The sequence below is a fragment of the Chlamydotis macqueenii genome, chromosome 3 (assembly GCF_036417535.1).
Source record: "Chlamydotis macqueenii isolate bChlMac1 chromosome 3, bChlMac1.mat, whole genome shotgun sequence".
Lineage (NCBI taxonomy): Eukaryota > Metazoa > Chordata > Aves > Otidiformes > Otididae > Chlamydotis > Chlamydotis macqueenii.
In genome coordinates this window covers 13,503,158-13,521,151 of record NC_141558.1, presented here as the reverse complement: position 1 = coordinate 13,521,151, position 17,994 = coordinate 13,503,158, and the positions used below count along the sequence as shown (strand labels likewise).

The 17,994-nt window shown below is 38.9% G+C and overlaps 1 protein-coding gene across 3 annotated transcripts in view; it reads right to left on the bottom strand.

Moving 5' to 3' along the window:
• Positions 1-17,994, bottom strand: part of NBAS (NBAS subunit of NRZ tethering complex) — a 190,357-nt gene that overhangs the window by 95,836 nt on the left and 76,527 nt on the right. For 2 of the 3 annotated variants that reach the window (XM_086744896.1, XM_086744897.1), the window contains 7 exons: positions 16,871-17,028; positions 14,672-14,770; positions 10,385-10,552; positions 9,646-9,759; positions 5,894-6,017; positions 989-1,065; positions 311-448 (listed from right to left, as the gene is read on the bottom strand). In XM_086744896.1, coding sequence (XP_086601022.1) covers positions 311-448; positions 989-1,065; positions 5,894-6,017; positions 9,646-9,759; positions 10,385-10,552; positions 14,672-14,770; positions 16,871-17,028 — 878 coding nt within the window. The remainder of the gene's footprint in view (positions 1-310; positions 449-988; positions 1,066-5,893; positions 6,018-9,645; positions 9,760-10,384; positions 10,553-14,671; positions 14,771-16,870; positions 17,029-17,994) is intronic. The other variant, XM_086744898.1, reaches the window with a different exon arrangement.

The window sequence follows — 17,994 nt, the reverse complement described above, 5'->3', positions numbered from 1 at the left end:
AGTACCATTATGTATCAGTATTGCAAGGTAACAGCATACGCTATGCTCATTATTGCTTAGTGTTTATAAGCTACTTTGAAGACTGATAGTGCTATTACCTATAAATGACATTTGCTATTGTGCTTCAAAAACTCTTTCACAAATTGTCTGTTTACAGCACTGTAGAAGAATAATTATGCGCAACTTAACAGGCTGCTCACAGGGTAAGTCAGATCAGCTCCTTAACAGGCTTAACTCATGTACTGGCTTTTTAGAAAAGCTTTAATGCTGCACATTAATGAATATGGCTTTAAAAAGAAAGAGTACTAACCCTGTAGAGAGGGTGGCATTTGTCCTTGAAACATGGTGCCAAACGAGCATAGATCTGCAGGCTATAGTAATAACTTGCCAGCTGGAGAGATAACGCAGAATGTAATTGCTTTTCAAAGCATTTGTTGGCATCTACCACCTAGGAGAAAGAGAACATTAATTTAGATGAAAGAATTAGCAAGCATACAACACTAAGTGCACAAACTTTCTAAAAAGCTGCTTGCTGCGATTTAGAAAAAGCTCTGAATATGTTTTTCTGGCACAGAAGTAAATCAGTTACCTTGACACGCACACAAAGATAATTCTACATTACGACATTTTTCCCCCACTTGCACAAACACCTAACCAAAATTATTTTCCAACCACAGTTTTGCTGCTTCTATACCACAAAGTTATTATCCATATTTCTCAGCTATATTAGAACTGTCAGTCACGTGGCTCAACTACTATTTTGGGTATGAAAACGCATATTTTCGTCAGTGCCATAAGCCAGTCCAACGGCATTTGTTCAGAGCTTCCTTTAAATGCACCAGCCCAATCTACAAAAATGTGTATTTAAATTAATGCAAAGACTTAGTTTTTATAACCCTATGGAAATTACATTTTCTTATGGAATTCTGAAATGCTATGAATAGTCTTTCCTGGTAAAAACATACAAACAAAATCACTATCAACATACCTGTGGCAGTGCAAGTAGATAAGCAAGAGACAAGGCCATATCATTTGGTAAAGCATCACTTGCCAGTTGTAGCAAAACTGCACCATATAGGGAGGGGAAATAAAGCTTTGATTACTGACCCATCCAGCCTTGACAGTTAGCAAATAAACTATTTTCAGTGTAACCATATTTTATTAGACACTAGCTTGAAGCACTCTATACATACTTAATTAAACACTTATCAGTGCAATTCAGAAACAGATAATATGTAATTAAACTGCAGCACAGCTTTACCTTGACTTCCAGGCAAAGTGTTTGATGCATTAACCAACCAAGAACGAGACTATGCAGTAACAGATGCTAAACAAAGCCACTAAAATATCACCTGTACTGATTTATAACAAGTAAATCTTCTGCTTGTAAAATCAAAGCAGTAATGTAATGTTGTACGTGTTCACAGATACTAACCAGAGGAACAGTACAAAATATCTTCTCTTCAAGCCTGAGCTCTAATTCACTTATCACTGAACACAATAAACCAGATTAAAACTTCTGTCTTAATTTTAAAAAAAGCAAGTTGCAAGTATCATGTGAATTTTAAATAAGATCAGTGAAACACCAGGACCAGGTCCTGCCACATGTGGCAAATAGAAATATCAGCACAATAACATAGTCAAAATTAATGCATCGAAGAACAATTATTCTGATTACAAAAAGATACACTTTTGGTAAAACTGACACAAAAATTACCTGCTCTTCCTACATTATAGACACGAAATTTGTTTCTTTTGTTTAAAAAAACCCACTACATTTTACATTGCACAAATAAGAGAACCAATACACAGACACAATGCGAGTGCCCAAGATTTGTTAATTAGTAACAGGATCTCTCCCTCATGCAGTTATCTCCTCCTGTACTGAAGTCAAGCATCACTGTGGTTGCTACAAAAGTTCCAATAAACAGTTACAGCATAATGATTCTCATGATACACTTAATATTCAGTTTTGTGGGTCAACAATATCATCAGCTCCAGGAACACTTCAAAAATCTTACAAAACCTGGACCAGAAACTGCGTAAGTAATTGTAAGTATATCAGGAAAATAACACTGTGGTTTCCTTTTTTTATAGCTATTATTATTATTATTATTACTACAATCAGTAGAAGCTATCTTCCAGCAACTTAGCTCCTGGTTTCTTCTAAGGAAGTCTCAAATACCTATATTCCCACATCACACAAACTACTCTTGAGGGCACACTGGCAAGAAACCTGATTATTTTACACACAGAGCTCCCCAGTGAATTCTTCATTTCAAAGAATGACGTATAAAAGGCTTCAATGACCAATTACAACTTTCAGATTATCATTCATTTGCCATAAGCCTGAAGTGGATTTACATGCTGGCCCTCAGCCAGATACAAAATCCAAATTTCTAGGTGACAAGTCATCACAGAGGCTGTCTACATGGCAGTACGTCACAGTTATTGCAAATACAAGTCTGTCCAACAGCGCCTATGCTCTGTGCTGCAAATAGCTTTTACCAATAGCTTCTTGCTGCTGACAGCTTGTTTTTACTACATTCAAAATAGCCTGTATGCCATCCAAGCAAAGACAGCAGGACTACAGAAATATCTAGTATTAAAATCTTGATGAACTAGTTTGCAAAATTGGTATTTCCTACTCTGAGCAGAGGAAGTTACTTCATGCAGTCTTATAACTATCTCTAGTTGAACAGAAAAAACTGGGAGGAGGTAAAGAAGAATTTGGACTTTGCCCTCTTCTCCCTTTCTCTGGAAAATTAATGAATGCAAAGCCTCAGGAAGACATAATAAATTGTGGGTTCTCAACATCCTCAACATGACAACTGCCACACTAGCAAAAAAATTATCTTCACGCTTCAGATAGCAATCATGACAAAGAACATAGCACTAATATAAAGCCAGAAAACAATACGATTTTATTAATACTCCTGCATGAAGCTCAACATAAAGGCATTCCAGTTGCCAGAATGTAGTTACGAAGAAAGATCTGCCTCCATTGTCATCCCTTCTGAGAAATAAGCATGCCCGTACTGATTCAGTAAGTATGAATTTTCTGTGTGCCTGTGTGCCAATATGTATTCATGTATCCATATACAGATGTCTACTTTACATACACACAAACACATGTGTATATAGAAAGACTAACTTCATACACTTTTCTGTCTCCCAGTGAAGCCCTAGAGGAATTCTCTAACATCTAACAGGGCTGAGTTCAAGTTGCAGGCTATGGACACTAATTAGCAGGATGCCACTGTGTTCTCTCATACATCTTCACAAAATTTACAGGAACTTAGTATCATTTCAGACTACTGCCAAATTTGGAATTTGCTAAAGGGATTAAACATTACAGGGTTGGCAAGCCAGGGAGAACAGGCAGCGACGAGCAAAGAGCCAATGCTGATGTCCCACAAGCAAAAAATTGTGATTTTACTAATAATTTTTATTTCCTGTGCAGGTCTTTATCTCACAAGCCTGCTTGGAAGGCAAAGTAGAAAAGAAAATAGTTTATTTGTGATAGTTGGCATTTATCAATACTTAGGAAGTATTAACACTTCTTTAATGTTTTTTTTTTTCTCTAAAAAAATAAATGTAAAAACTGCTTCAAGTCTCCAATTGTTCACTTAGCATGTGATAAAGGCTCACTAAACTTAAAAGTATATATTGCAGTTGAACAGTCATGCCTGCAAGCAATTACAAAATCATGGAAAACATTAAGCTATTCCCTGTTCTAAAATTCCTGAGGATTAATAGCTATGAGTGACTTCCTTGGGTTTACTTTGAGTGTAGTACCTAATCTAGTTACAACGAAATGCAGCCATCAATTGTAGTAACTTCCCATTCAGATCTCATTTTCAACCTCCCCATCAAATCCCTAAGGGCTATGGAGAAAGACAACCACAATTAAACAGAAATGCACAACACTGCCTGGATGCACTATAATGGCATAGCCGAGGAAAGAGTGATGGATGACCCAAAGTGACGGGTGCTACCACTTCACTTGAAAATGCTCAGTCTACCACCTACATCCAGATAGAATGGACAACAAAAGTCCAAGTCCAAGGCTTGTGACCCTACCAAATCCACAAAAGAAAACTTAATATAAAGTTTGCTGTTTATCATGCATGCTGCCTCTGGAAAAAGTGTTTAGCTATTCCCTCACACCACACCTGGAGCATGACACTGCTATAGTAATGGAAACAGAGTTTGATGCATACTTCAACTTCTCCTAAAACAATATGCTAAGCACAACTAGGGTTTCTTGGCTAAACTGCATCTTCTTCCAGGTTCATCGATTCTTCTTACAGAGCTGAAACCTGCTGCTGTAGCTGTCCTAGAAGACAGCTAGAAAGAAACAAACGGGATTCAAACTTGTCAGTAAAACCAAGTCTGCTATGTTTGTGAATTACTAGTATAGTAGCTAATAATTCACATTAGCATTCAAGCTAAACACAGAAGTCTCAGTTCCATAGCACAGTTGGAAAGTCTCGTAAGTGAAATTCGGACTGACTATAGAGTAATAGTGGCAGAAGAGAACAAAAGTATTAAAACAGTAAAAACAGTCGTCTGCACGCTTAAGAGGAGGAAGAAGCTGGAATCTAAAATTTCTTCTCTTCTTCAAGCAAAAGTCCCCAAAACCGAAATTTCCATCTCAAAGACAGCCACTGAATTGTAAAAAAACCAGTTGCAATTACTGAAGTTGGAGCAGGAAGTATTATCAAAGATCTGCCAACTAACATAATTTGTCCTAAGAAAGCAATAAATACTTTTTAATCCTTGCCTCCCTCTCCTTTAAGACACAGGAATGAGACCTAGAAGTCTATAGGCTTTCTGCATGCAAGAAAAGAGATCATAAGTATTGACTTAAAACTATTTTTGCATTAAGAGAGCATGAAGGGAACAAAATGTGACTACATCCTCATTTATACAAACTGTTGCTGACCTTTTCTAACTCATAATGTTATTATATTACAACTGTACACGTTATCTGCAGAAACATCACACCTCTCAAATGAACTACTGAATTGTATACCTGTAAGAGAAACATGCAGGTTTTCACTAAACAGTTGAAATAAAACTGTGTGGCTTATGAAGAAAGTCTCACATTAAACTTTTCCCATATTGCAAGTGATTTAACACACTCATTTTTCATGGCACAACTTACCACAGAGTAAAATACAACACAGATATCTTCCTTCGAAAGACAGTAACAGCATGTAAATATTTAAACACTTCATTTCTTAAATCAGCAGGAGACAGACAAAAGGAAAGACAATAAATGGTTTTGTGTCATATTTTTTAAAAATTGAAACCCTTTCAGTTAGCAAATTATTAAATATAAACTATAAAAAGTAGAAATTCTAGAAGATTAAAAGTTCTAATGATTCCAGAAACTGCAGTTGAGCATTAATTAGCATGTAAAATACTGTAACGACCCTGCAATACCGAAAGCTGTATAAACAATGGCACAGAATCTGAACAAATGAATACACAGGCATACATACAAATAATATTAACAGGGGGCTGCAAATTTCCATTTAAATATCTGTACATGGTAGCATTCAGGAAACCTTCAACGTTTTTTTCCCTCCCTAATGTTTGTGTCTTTGCCAGCCCCCAAATACCAATTTCTGTATATTTAAAGTCAACTTTCACATTTCTTTATTGAGCAACTCCTAAAAACACCACTTGTCTTGAAATTGCTGCAGGTGCTTCTATCAAGACTACTTACCAACATAAGATGTTGAATCAGATTACATTTTGTACAAAATATCCAGACAGTACTTCAGATCACTGTGTGCAGTTCTCCATATTTAAAGCCATCCATAGATTCTCCTATATTTACTATATATAGTAAATACAGGAGTGAAGATACACATACCCATACCTTCTGTAGTTGGAAGTAGGTCTTTTCCTTCGCTCTTTGTTTCTGTTAGTTTCTCTGTTCTCAGCAACACCTCTGCAAAGCTTTCCAAAGAATTGTTCTGGTATGTGCCATAGCTGATTTCAGACTAGAAGTAAAATAAGATAACTGACACATGTGCACTACACCCTGTAGTTATATTTAGTTCACTTGCACTAGACACCATTATCTACCTTGGTTCCTGCATTTCATAGAATCATAGAATGGTTAGGGTTGGAAGGGACCTTCAAAGGTCATCTAGTCCAACCCCCCTGCAAGGAGCAGGGACATCCCTGACTAGATCAGGTTGCTGAGAGCCTCATCCAGCCTGGCCTTGAATGTTTCCAGAGATGGGGCCTCCACCACCTTTCTGGGCAACCTGTTCCAGTGTTCTATAACTCGCATCGTAAAAAATTTTTTCCTAATTTCTAATCTAAATCTACCCCCCTCTATTTTAAAACCATTACCTCTTGTCCTATCACAACAGGCCCTACTAAACAGCCTCTCCCCATCTTTCCTGTAGGCCCCCTTGAGGTACTGGAAGACTGCTATCAGGTCTCCCCGGAGCCTCCTCTTCTCCAGGCTGAACAGCCCCAACTCTCTCAGCCTGTCCTCATAAGAGAGGTGCTCCAGCCCTTTTATCATCTCCGTGGCCCTCCTCTGGACCTTCTCCAACTGGTCCATGTCCTTCTTGTGCTGGGGGCTCCAGAACTGGACACAGTACTCCAGGTGGGGTCTCACCAGGGCAGAGTAGAGGGGGAGAATCACCTCCCTCGACCTGCTGGCCACGCTCCTCTTGATGCAGCCCAGGATGCGGTTGGCCTTCTGGGCCGCAAGGGCGCATTGCCTGCTCATGTTGAGCTTCTCATCCACCAGCACTCCCAAGTCCTTCTCCTCAGGGCTGCTCTCAATCCATTCCCCACCCAGCCTGTATTTGTGCCTGCGATTGCCGTGACCCAGGTGCAGGACCTTGCACTTGGCCTGGTTCAAATTCATGAGGTTGACACGGGCCCACCTCTCCAGCCTGTCAAGGTCCCTCTGGATGGCATCCCTCCCTTCCAGCGTGTCGACGGCAGCACACAACTTGGTGTCGTCGGCGAACTTGCTGAGGGTGCACTCTATCCCACTGTCCATGTTGCCGACAAAGATGTTGAACAGGGCCGGGCCCAGCACGGACCCCTGAGGGACGCCACTCGTGACCGATCTCCACGTGGACATTGAGCCATTAACCACCACTCTCTGAGTGCGGCCATCCAGCCAACTCCTTATCCACCGAGTGGTCCGTCCATCAAACCCATGTCTCTCTAGTTTAGAGAGAAGGATGTCGTGCGGGACAGCGTCAAAAGCTTTGCACAAGTCCAGGTAGATGATGTCAGTTGCTTGTCCCTTGTCCACCGATGCCGTCACCCCGTCATAGAAGGCCACCAAATTGGTCAGGCACGATCTGCCCTTGGTGAAGCCATGTTGGCTGTCACCAACCACCTCCTTGCTCTCCATGTGCCTTAGCATTGTTTCCAGGAGAATCTGCTCCATGACCTTGCCAGGCACAGAGGTGAGAGGTGAGGTACCTGGGTCTTCCTTATTCCCCTTTTCAAAAATTGGGGTTATGTTCCCCCTCTTCCAGTCATCGGGGACCTCACCAGACCGCCACGACTTCTCAAATATGATGGCCAGTGGCTTGGCAACTTCATCCGCCAGTTCCCTCAGGACCCAAGGATGGATCTCATCAGGACCCATGGACTTGTGCACCTTCAGGTTCCTTAGATGATCCCGAACCTGCTCTTCGAGTACAATGGGCAGTTCTTCATTCTTGCAGTCTGTGCTTCCACCTTCTACAGCTTGGGCGGTGGGACAGGAACTCTTGTCGGTGAAGACTGAGGCAAAGAAGTCATTGAGAACCTCAGCCTTCTCCATGTCCTGGGTAACCAGGACACCAGTTCCCTTCTGGAGGGGACCTACATTTACCCTGGACTTTCTTTTGTCCCCTACGTACCTATAAAAGCTCTTCCTGTTACATTTTATATCCCTGGCCAGATTCAGTTCTGCCAGGGCTTTGGCCTTCCTTACCTTATCCCTGGCCACTCGTGCAGCCTCTTTGTAGTCCTCCCAGGCTACCTGTCCCCACTTCCACCCTCTATAGGCTTCCTTTTTCACTTTCAGTTGGTCCAGGAGCTCCTTGCTCATCCACGCCAGCCTCCTGGCCTTTCTGCCCGACTTGTTTTTCATCGGGATGCACCTCTGCTGAGCTTGGAGGAGGTGCTCCTTGAATATAGACCAACTTTCCTGGGCCCCTCTTCCCTCCAGGGCCGCCTCCCATGGCACTTGGCCCATCAGGTCCCTGAAGAGGTCGAAGTCCGCCTTCCTGAAGTCTAGGGCAGAGAGCTTGCCGTGTATTTTCCTCGCTGCCCCGTGGATCTTGAACTCCACCGTGTCATGGTCGCTGCAGCCAAGGCTGTCCTTTAGTTTCACATCCCCGACCAGTCCCTCCCTGTTGGTGAGCAGAAGGTCGAGCATGGCACCCCTCCTTGTCGGCTCCTCTATTGCCTGCAGGAGGAAGTTGTCATCCACGCATTCCAGGAACCTCCTGGACTGCCTGTGCCCTGCCATGTTGTCTCTCCAACAGATGTCAGGGTGGTTGAAGTCCCCCATGAGGACCAGGGCCTGTGACTGTGAGGCTGCTCCTATCTGCCTATAGAGCACTTCGTCCGCTCTATCCTCCTGGCCAGGCGGCCTGTAACAGACCCCTACCGTGACATCCCCTGTCCGTCCCCATCATCTAATCTTGACCCATAAGCTCTCTGTCAGCTCCTCCTCCATCCCCAGGCGGAGCTCCACACACTCCAGCCGGTTGCTGATGTAGAGAGCGACACCCACTCTTCGTCTCCCCTTCCTGTCTTTTCTAAAAAGCCTATACCCCTCCATGTTGACGCCCCAGTCGTATGTGTCATCCCACCACGTCTCCGTGATGCCAATGAGGTCGTAGCCCTGCTCGTATGCAAGCATCTCCAGCTCTTCCTGTTTATTCCCCATGCTGCGTGCATTGGTATAGAGACACTTCAGCTGGGCCCCCGACAAAGCCGACTTGCTGGCTGGAGCTACAGGGGTGCTATTGCACCGCAGTTTAGGTTTATTTGCACTTATCTGTGATCCCTCCTCAGCTTCTGGACCCTCGGTGCTGGCACTGGTGCCATGCTGACAGCAGTGGGCTGAACTGTGCTCTCCCTCCCCCAGCAACACTAGTTTAAAGCCCTCCGGATAAGCCTGGCAAGTCTTTGTCCAAGCACACTCTTCCCCGTCTTGTTTAGGTGCACGCCATCCACCCCTAGCAGCCCGGGCTTCTCAAAGCACGCCCCGTGATCTAGATACCCAAAGCCCTGGCTGTAGCACCAGTCCCTGAGCCAAGAGTTAACCTGCCAGATACGTCTGGCCCTTTCAGGTCCCTGCCCTTCGACCGGGAGGATTGACGAGAAGACCACCTGCGCCCCAGAGCCTTTGACTGTTGAACCCAGAGCCCTGAAATCCCTTTTGATGTTTTTTAGACTGCTGCCAGCTGTGTCGCTGGCCCCCACATGAAACACCAGCAGTGGATAATTTGCTTTCCTTTCTGTTCAATGCTGGAATTTTTCCTACTGTTGCACAAAATTTCAAATCCTTGAAAGTCACACAAATAATTAAAAATCCAATTATAAGATCTCGACAAAAAACTAACACTTCTGAATTCCATAACAGAAACTTACCTCTGCAACATATGGATCAGCAATTAGAGACTCATAAAATGGATGACAACCTTGCTTTTCTACAGTGGCATTTCCTCCAGACTCACTTTTTAATACATCTCCAAATTCTTGACCCTGGGAAAAATAAGTATGGTTGAGTCTAGTGATAAAAAAATAACTCATTGAAAAGTCTGTAACTGCTGTTCAGAAGGGAAGCAACTGTAAATGAAAATACCATTGAATTCAGTGAGGAAAAAGATAGGAGTAATCCTATCAGCCAATGCTGAATGAGGTCACTTCCAACCCAAATCATTCTATGATTCTTAAAAAAAAAGAAAGAGAATCATGCTCAGAAGTAGTATCAGAGAAACTAATACCATAAACATTTCAAAAAATCCACTGAAGTAGAGAAGGTAGAAAAGAGAAACTGAAAAGGAACAGCTTTGAATATAAAATGACAGTATTTAAAGAGTAGACTTCTCTGTGCTTTCTTCCACAAAGTTCTGTTCTGCCAAATTTCAACTATGCTTTTTCATACTATGCTAAAAAAGCAGGAGAAAACAGATTAGAAAACAAGAAAAGGAAACAGTTTTAGACTCCTCCTTTCACTGGGATTCGCTTTGCAAACAATTCCTTGATGTCTCTAGTTCATTTATCGATTTGAGGTCTTCAGCATCAGATACCTGTAAAGTAGCCGAGCTTTCATACTAATGTATCAGTGAGCGTGTAAACATCTGCAGACACATCAGCAATCCCTTACATGTAATGGTCGAAGATAAGTTAATGACCGCTTCCACCACTGTCCATCACTGACAGCATGCAGCATGGCTTTTGTAGTCATAGTTGTGTTAGACAACACTTTCATGGTTTTTGATGTCGTCCAATACAACAAATCAGCAGACTGGCTAGAGGAGACGTTGGTTTCATCCTGTGAGCATATCCAACACACAACGGCAAGCGTTAGACTCATGCTTTAATAAGGCTAATAACCTAAAGCCAAACGCATTAGAGATTAGGCACACTATGTTAATAACACATTTTAATGATAACTAATTTAAGCAATAGCTGTCATAAAAGCAAACAAAAGACAAGTTAAAAGTGATGTAGAAGTTTCAGTCTGAAGTGAATAGCATGATCAGTAGAACATTTTCCCCCTTATTGAATTATAATCTTGTTTCCACAGACACCAGCTATTTTTAATTCCAAAGTTTATAATGGTAATGTTTTACATAATTGTTGAATGCTTCTGTTAAGCTAATGAGCTCTCTAAAATGAGGAGATTCAGCATGCTAAAGTTAATTTTCAATAATTCCAGGAAGTTGTTAATAGAGAAAATCTTGTATTTGTACAGAGGTAGCATTAATTAAGTTGAATTCTCAGCAGGGGAAATGGTGAAGAGATGTAAACATTCATCTCCACACTGAGTGAAAAAGTATCATCAAGATTTGAATTCTGCAGCTAGCACTCTAGAAGGTACTGAGTATAGCAAACTTAAAAGACTGCAAAAAAGAATCGAAACACCAGCCTATTCTCAATCCCAAACGGCTTCTGCAATACATGCATGTATATGTCTACACATCATCCTGCAAAACATCTTCATTCATTCTCAGGAAGTTCACATGCAAGTCAGTTCTTAAAAGTAGAAGACATTCCACAAATGGAGCTTTCTGTACCAGCTCTTCCTAATGTAAAGCATTTACAAAATACCCAGAACATCCATGTTGGCTGATGTGTGCTATTCCAGTCCTGCAAAGTTTGTGTTAATTGCATGCTTTACAAAGCTCACACATTTGATATAAATATATAATTAGCATGTTAATGTAAACATACTGTCTTCAGCAATAGAAAGTGTATTTTCCTCCATAGAGAAAACTTCAACAGCTTTATATCTAATGTTTGAAGATATATATATCAAATACATATAAAAATCATAAATATATAATATATAATAAATCAAATATATATATCAAATATATATCTAATGATTGAAGACATATCAAATCAGACTATATCTAATCTGAAGACACTCTAATCTAAACATCATGTCTGCTCTCCTATCAAAGAGTTTGTTTTCAAGGAAACTTGAAACTACATTTCTGTTGTGCTGATGTGTGACTTTACAGCAATTAAGTTTTCTCATTCAAGTATATAAAATACAATAATTTTATTTATAACAGATATAATGCATGTTTTAAGTATTATGCAGATTTAACATAAAGTCAGAGCTCATTCAGAAGGTAATTGATGGTTATTGTGTCTACTGTTTATACATAACACAGCATCTCATGACTCATCAGCTCCGACAGAATAATTACATGCCTCTTTACCATAGCAATCAAGAATTTCCTTCAGAGTAGGAACCACCAAAAATTTGGAGAAAAGTTATACTGAAGTCAGTACGGCAGCAATGTTAAATGACACATTTCTACCCAGTCAGTGAAGATATGTAGCCAGCTGCTACCAGCATTTCTGCAAGTTTAACAGGAAAAAAGTTTCAGAGGAAAAACTTAAAAGAACAAAAATGAAATGAGTTTAGAGAGGACTAGAGAGGACTTCATCAAGAGAAGAATGACTGACAAATATGAGTAGCTGGTGATGTAGGTCAGTATAACGAAAAAAATGGCAGCAGTAACTAACAATTCAATACTAGATAAGGGTAAGAAGGGACAGAAAAAGGTCACTAAAGCTTTGAAAGGGAAAATTTACATACATACAGATAGGTATTTTTAACATAACAGAGAAAGGGATGCCCAGAAGCAACTTAGTCAAGTCAAGATAAGGAAAATTACATTTGGAGTACCAATTTGAAAAGGTATCAATAACTGAGAAAGAAGAACATTTGCCAGCTCGTCAAGAAAAGGATGCTATAAGTTAATCAGGACATAAGTGAAAAAGAAAAGAGTGAAAAGAAAGGGAGGAAAAAAATCCTGACTTATTGTTTGTTTTTTCTTTTGAGAAACTGAAATTCCGTGCAAGACAATGAAGGTGAAGCACAAGGAATAGCTGAAGTGGAACTCTGGGAATTGCAGTTACGGGATTCAGTTAAGTCAGAGAAACTGAGTTATTGACTGTATTACTTTTCTAACATTTCAGATGTCTGTAGCAAAGGAATAGTTATACACTGACTAAATTCTTGGCTATGTTGCCTCCTGTGTCATTGCAAGAAATGAAAGAAGCTATAAATCCCTATTAAGTCAACTGGGAGAGAACAAACAAACAGAATTAGTAAACACACAGAACTCATTTCATAGTGTAACAGTCTGAAATATGACATGCCAAGAAGCTGTATTAAAACAGAAAGAAAAAACTCAATGCGGTAACATATAAACTTGCCAGGTCAACTATCTGCCTACTTCCAATTCTTAACAACCAATCACAACTAAGGGGCGGGGGGGGGGAGCAGGGAATGAAACACATATCGGAGAAAATAAGAAGGGAAAATTTTCTGAATGTGAACTCCCCAGCATAATGAAAATTGCTTCAGATATCCAAACTAAATTGATAATGAAGTTAATTAGTGAGTTTACTCAACTCTGATAAATGCTTGAATAAGTTTCTGAATAATTTATAAGCATATATATCTTCCATCACAACACACAGTCAATAGTACCACAGCAAATGAAGGTGATGCATGATGCATGGATATTTGTTATGTACATTAAAATATTGTAAACATACATATCCACACCCACATCAGAATGCTACACAATTTTATTAACATCTACTTAATAACCTTGTTCTTAGAGACTCATTTACCAATTTCCAGAAAATAAAAAGTATGCCTACCAGCAAACAGACTATTTGTTCATATCAATGATTCTAGCAGACACATAGTGTTTATTTCTCTTCCTCCGAATACTGTTTTCAATGCTATTTTACTTTCCTGCCCATTTATTTTATATATATGCAAAACCATGTACATGTATGTTTACATATGCATATATGTACACAAAGTATGCATGTATGACTATACAAATATAAAAACCATACACCAAGTATAGATATATACATAAAAGTTGCCTATTCCCATTCCAACAACATGAAGGAGAGGTATAGATTTTTAAGTAACATGGTGTTAAATATACTCAAGGGAAAGATTAGCATGTTCCATCTATAGCTGTCATTGGTAGAAATTCCCCATGGGTATAATGACATTAATCTACAATTCAGAGAATCTTCTGAAAAAGCCAGACTACACAATATGAACTACCTTTTTTCTTTTTTTCTCTATTCTTTCCTGTATTTCTTTAAGTTTTTTGTAATCCCTCCCCTAATCTATTTATCAGCTATAGAAAAACTCAATTAAACAGAAAATAAAGGGGAAAAAAAAATAAATTAAACATAGAATTTTCCACTCTGAAGAGGATGAAAAAGACATCCCTTTCTTTCATAAATGGCTTATTATATCTTCTTTAAAGAGAGAAATGTACTTGCGGTTGTACATGTACATACTTACATTTTTTAAAATCATAAATATGAAAAGCAGAAAGAATAATAGCAGACTTCTTTCCTGCTGCCCTGCCTCTATTTCCCATAAAACACTCAATGTTCCTTCTGATCTTGCACACAAAAATAATTTCACATGCAATATATGACAGTTAAAAAATTGCAAAGAAATAATAAACTTTATGATACACAGAACAAAGTGGGAAAAGTTTAATTCAAGACATTTTTAAATTAAATAGGCAACTCAGGTTATTTTCAAATGTCTTGCATTGCAATTGGGACAGATTAAAAATCAAACCAACATTAATGTATTTTATTGCGTTAAGCTTTGTTGCACTTTCCTGTCCCTGGGTTTATATTTTTTTTCTGTGGTGCTAAGACTGTGTAGGAAGAAGCAATGAAAAATCAGAACAGACTAAGCATAAATAGATAAGTAAAACCTTGAACTTAAAGCAATCGAAGAAGAGAAATTGGTATATGTATTTAATGTTGTGCATTTTATCTAGTAAACAGGTAGATGTTGCTAAAAACTCAAATTCAGCTCTTCAGCATAATGCAGAACAAGATCACTATTACTTCAAAAACTTTCTCTAAAGCTTACCTCTGTATCCTTATTGATGAACGAAGAAGGTCCTGAGATATTTATATTCTCACCTCCTTCTGAAGGAAGAAACTGGTAATTCACAGCCTGATAAAGAATCTATAAACACAAAATAAATACAAACTCTTACCAGTCAAACAATCAAATGTAAGAATTATGACTGATATCATAGGAAACCCAAGAAATTCTGAGGTAAAAGCTTCTATGATAGAAAAACAAGGGTGCAGGGGAAGACAGGGAGAATATCAGATATCAGATATCAGATACCGCATAGGTATCCTTTCACCCTTGTAGACCCTATATAAAATTATCTTCCATCCTCTGTGATTTTTGTGCAATATTTTCATGCAATGTAGGAATTTTTTTTTTAATTATATGCAACCTGTTGTACTATCATCCATTATCTGAACTGTGCCTCTGAGGTGTTGGGCAAAACCACAGAGGCAAGTGTTACAAAAGATAACAGTTTTGTGAGCAGAATTTCCTCAGGCCATAGAACTGATGAAGGTCAACAAAAGATACTTATATAAATATTACCTGGTCAGCGTGACCTTCTGATAAAGATTTTTTTGCATGTATTTATCTACGTACATACAGAGTGCTCGGACCAAACGCGTAGGACCATTAATGAACAGAGCTGAAAAGCTTATCCTTAGTTTATGGAGGAAGTAATTGCAGAAGAAACTGATTAAATGTGCTTTGACAGAAATCACGACTTGGGTTTAGCTTCCTGGGGCAAATACCAAATTAATCCGCACTTTTGCTACAAATGACATTGCACTAACAACGAAACCTGAGCAACAAATTCAGTCTCAAGTTTTGTGAATGGTGAAGACAAGAGAATTGTTTGCCTTGAAGAAGTAGGATGCAAGAGGGTAATAACCAGTTGCTGAGCAGCTGCAGTGCATTACAAATAACAGGACATGAAGCTTTCAGAAGGAACCAGACAGTGACATAGACGCAATGAATTGACAGAAAATCTAACAAGTTCTGGCTTATACAGTGACAAAAGTTTGTTTGACTTCAAATTCTAATTCTAGGTACAGGCACATAAGAGGGGAAACAAGTTTTTATTTCTATACTGTACAGACATCAATTTTGCAGAGATTCTATTTGCGTTTAAGCTCATAATTGTACCTACCTCTCTCAAATTTGAGTGCTTTCATGATGAAAAAAACTAAGTCTAGCTCTTACAAGCTATTTATTATTTCCAATTCTTTGTGGCATTTTATTCTGATGTGATCCTGTTACTGAAGCAGCGCAAACTGCCTTCCTATGTTGCCTGTATTTCTCATACACATTAGTATGCAATCAACTTCATAAAAAAAAAAAAGGCTACGCACTTGCAGCTGCCTTAATTGGACTGCACATGTACTGTAGCTATTGCTCTCTTCTCCCTCATTCTTCAGCCCTCCAAGATGTTTTTACTACACAAAGACTAATCTATGAACATTGTGAGCTCTCAGACAACTAAGACAAACATGAGATCTTAACAAGTAATAGTATGTAGGCCAAGCCACAATTATACTGAATAGAAATTTAACATTTTGACAGCCTAAATTACTGCACCGTAGTTTCCAATAAAACCTTTCAAAATGTTTGCTATGTCATCTTGCCATAACTTGTACTTAAATGCCACAATTATGTGTTCGCGCATATAATACGACCAGCTGAACACCTAAGATCTGCTTCTACTAAGAAGTCAGTCATTGCAGAGTTAATAAAGACGGCTCAGACACAAAGCCTGTTGTAGCTGTTAAAACCATTACATGGTTGAAATTAGTGAGAAGATCATTAAAATGTAAGATTAAACATTTAATAGATATTTATAGGGGCATTTAATGAAGTTCCGTTACAAGGTGTAAACAGGTGACAGAATCTGGAAAACACTGAAAAAATTATTTAACTGTATTTGTATATAAAATGTTTAAATCGGAAAATAAATGAAGAAATCGAAAGTACTGAAGATAGAGACAATAACCGCACTTCTACTTGAGAATCCAATTCCTCATATAAAAATGCTTATAAAGAGACCTCATTTGTTGAAATGTAACAGTGAAAGTAGAAAAAAAATACAGTAGAACAAATATAAACTTGTTGGGAGGTGGAACTTAAATGAACAAACTTAAAAATAAGCACAAGTCCCCTTTACTTCTGTAAGCACCGAACTTGCATGAAAGAAGTTTCAGAAACACATACCTGGGTTTGCAATGAACTGCTCACTCCCAGCAACGCCTCTATGGCACCTGGGGGACAGTGTGTCAGAGCAAAAGCCATGAGTTCCTGACGCATACCCAAATCATGGTAGCCTTCTGATTGCCCAAGCTGACTGCATACTTCCCAGCTTTTAGAATAACCTACAAGGGAACATAAAATGTACCTCTGAGGTTGGTAAGCTTCACAAGTATAGGAGGATGCTGCATAATTCTTACTGGATGAGACAAAGGAGAGCATGTGGCATTTCTGCCAACATTTCACATCCCCTGAAAAAGGAACTATAAAGACTCCATAAAACAGAGACGTAACTCAACTTTAGACTGACCAAATGCATAGAAGATTCATTATTACCATATTGTAGGTATCTGTACAATAGGTAAGGCTATACACTGTATTTTTTACATATTGCAGTAAGAAAATAATAATTCACTTCAGAGCATGATATTAAACACCTTATTTGAGTGGCTCCAAAAAATAAAAAACAAACAAAAAAGTAAAATATATCACTTGAAATAATTACAAGAACCTCAATTCATCTCAGATTTTCTGCCCTCAATCTCAAGGCAGAAAAAGCCAAAGAAATCAATCCCACCTTCATCAGTATCTTGACACATATATCATTTACCTCCACTCAGCCTCACATGTACCAATTACATAAATAGCACAAATATTTTAAGAGTTCTGATAGAAAGGCAGGCATCTAGAAGACCTGCACATTCCTATTAGCTGCAGTCACGTTTTTACTGGTTTGAACCAAAATGAGAAATTTTGGTTCCCAGAGGCATACAGAAAAGCTCTCTAAAGAATAATCTTAAGTATCCATAAAGAACTTTACAGAGAAGAAACATGACTACGTATAAATTGTAATGAATGTGTATGGACCAACACACGTTTAATCTCAATAGTGTTACACATGAACACTCATTAACAAAAACGTAATACCAAAACATAGTAAATGGGATTTAAACAACATGACAAATTAAAACTTTTTCCTTTGCTTTCTTAAAAAAAAATAAAGAACTGAGGATGCAATTAAAAAGTTAATCCCTACTGGGACATATTTTTGAGCTTCTGATGCAAAAAAATAAAGGATTATCTGAATTACA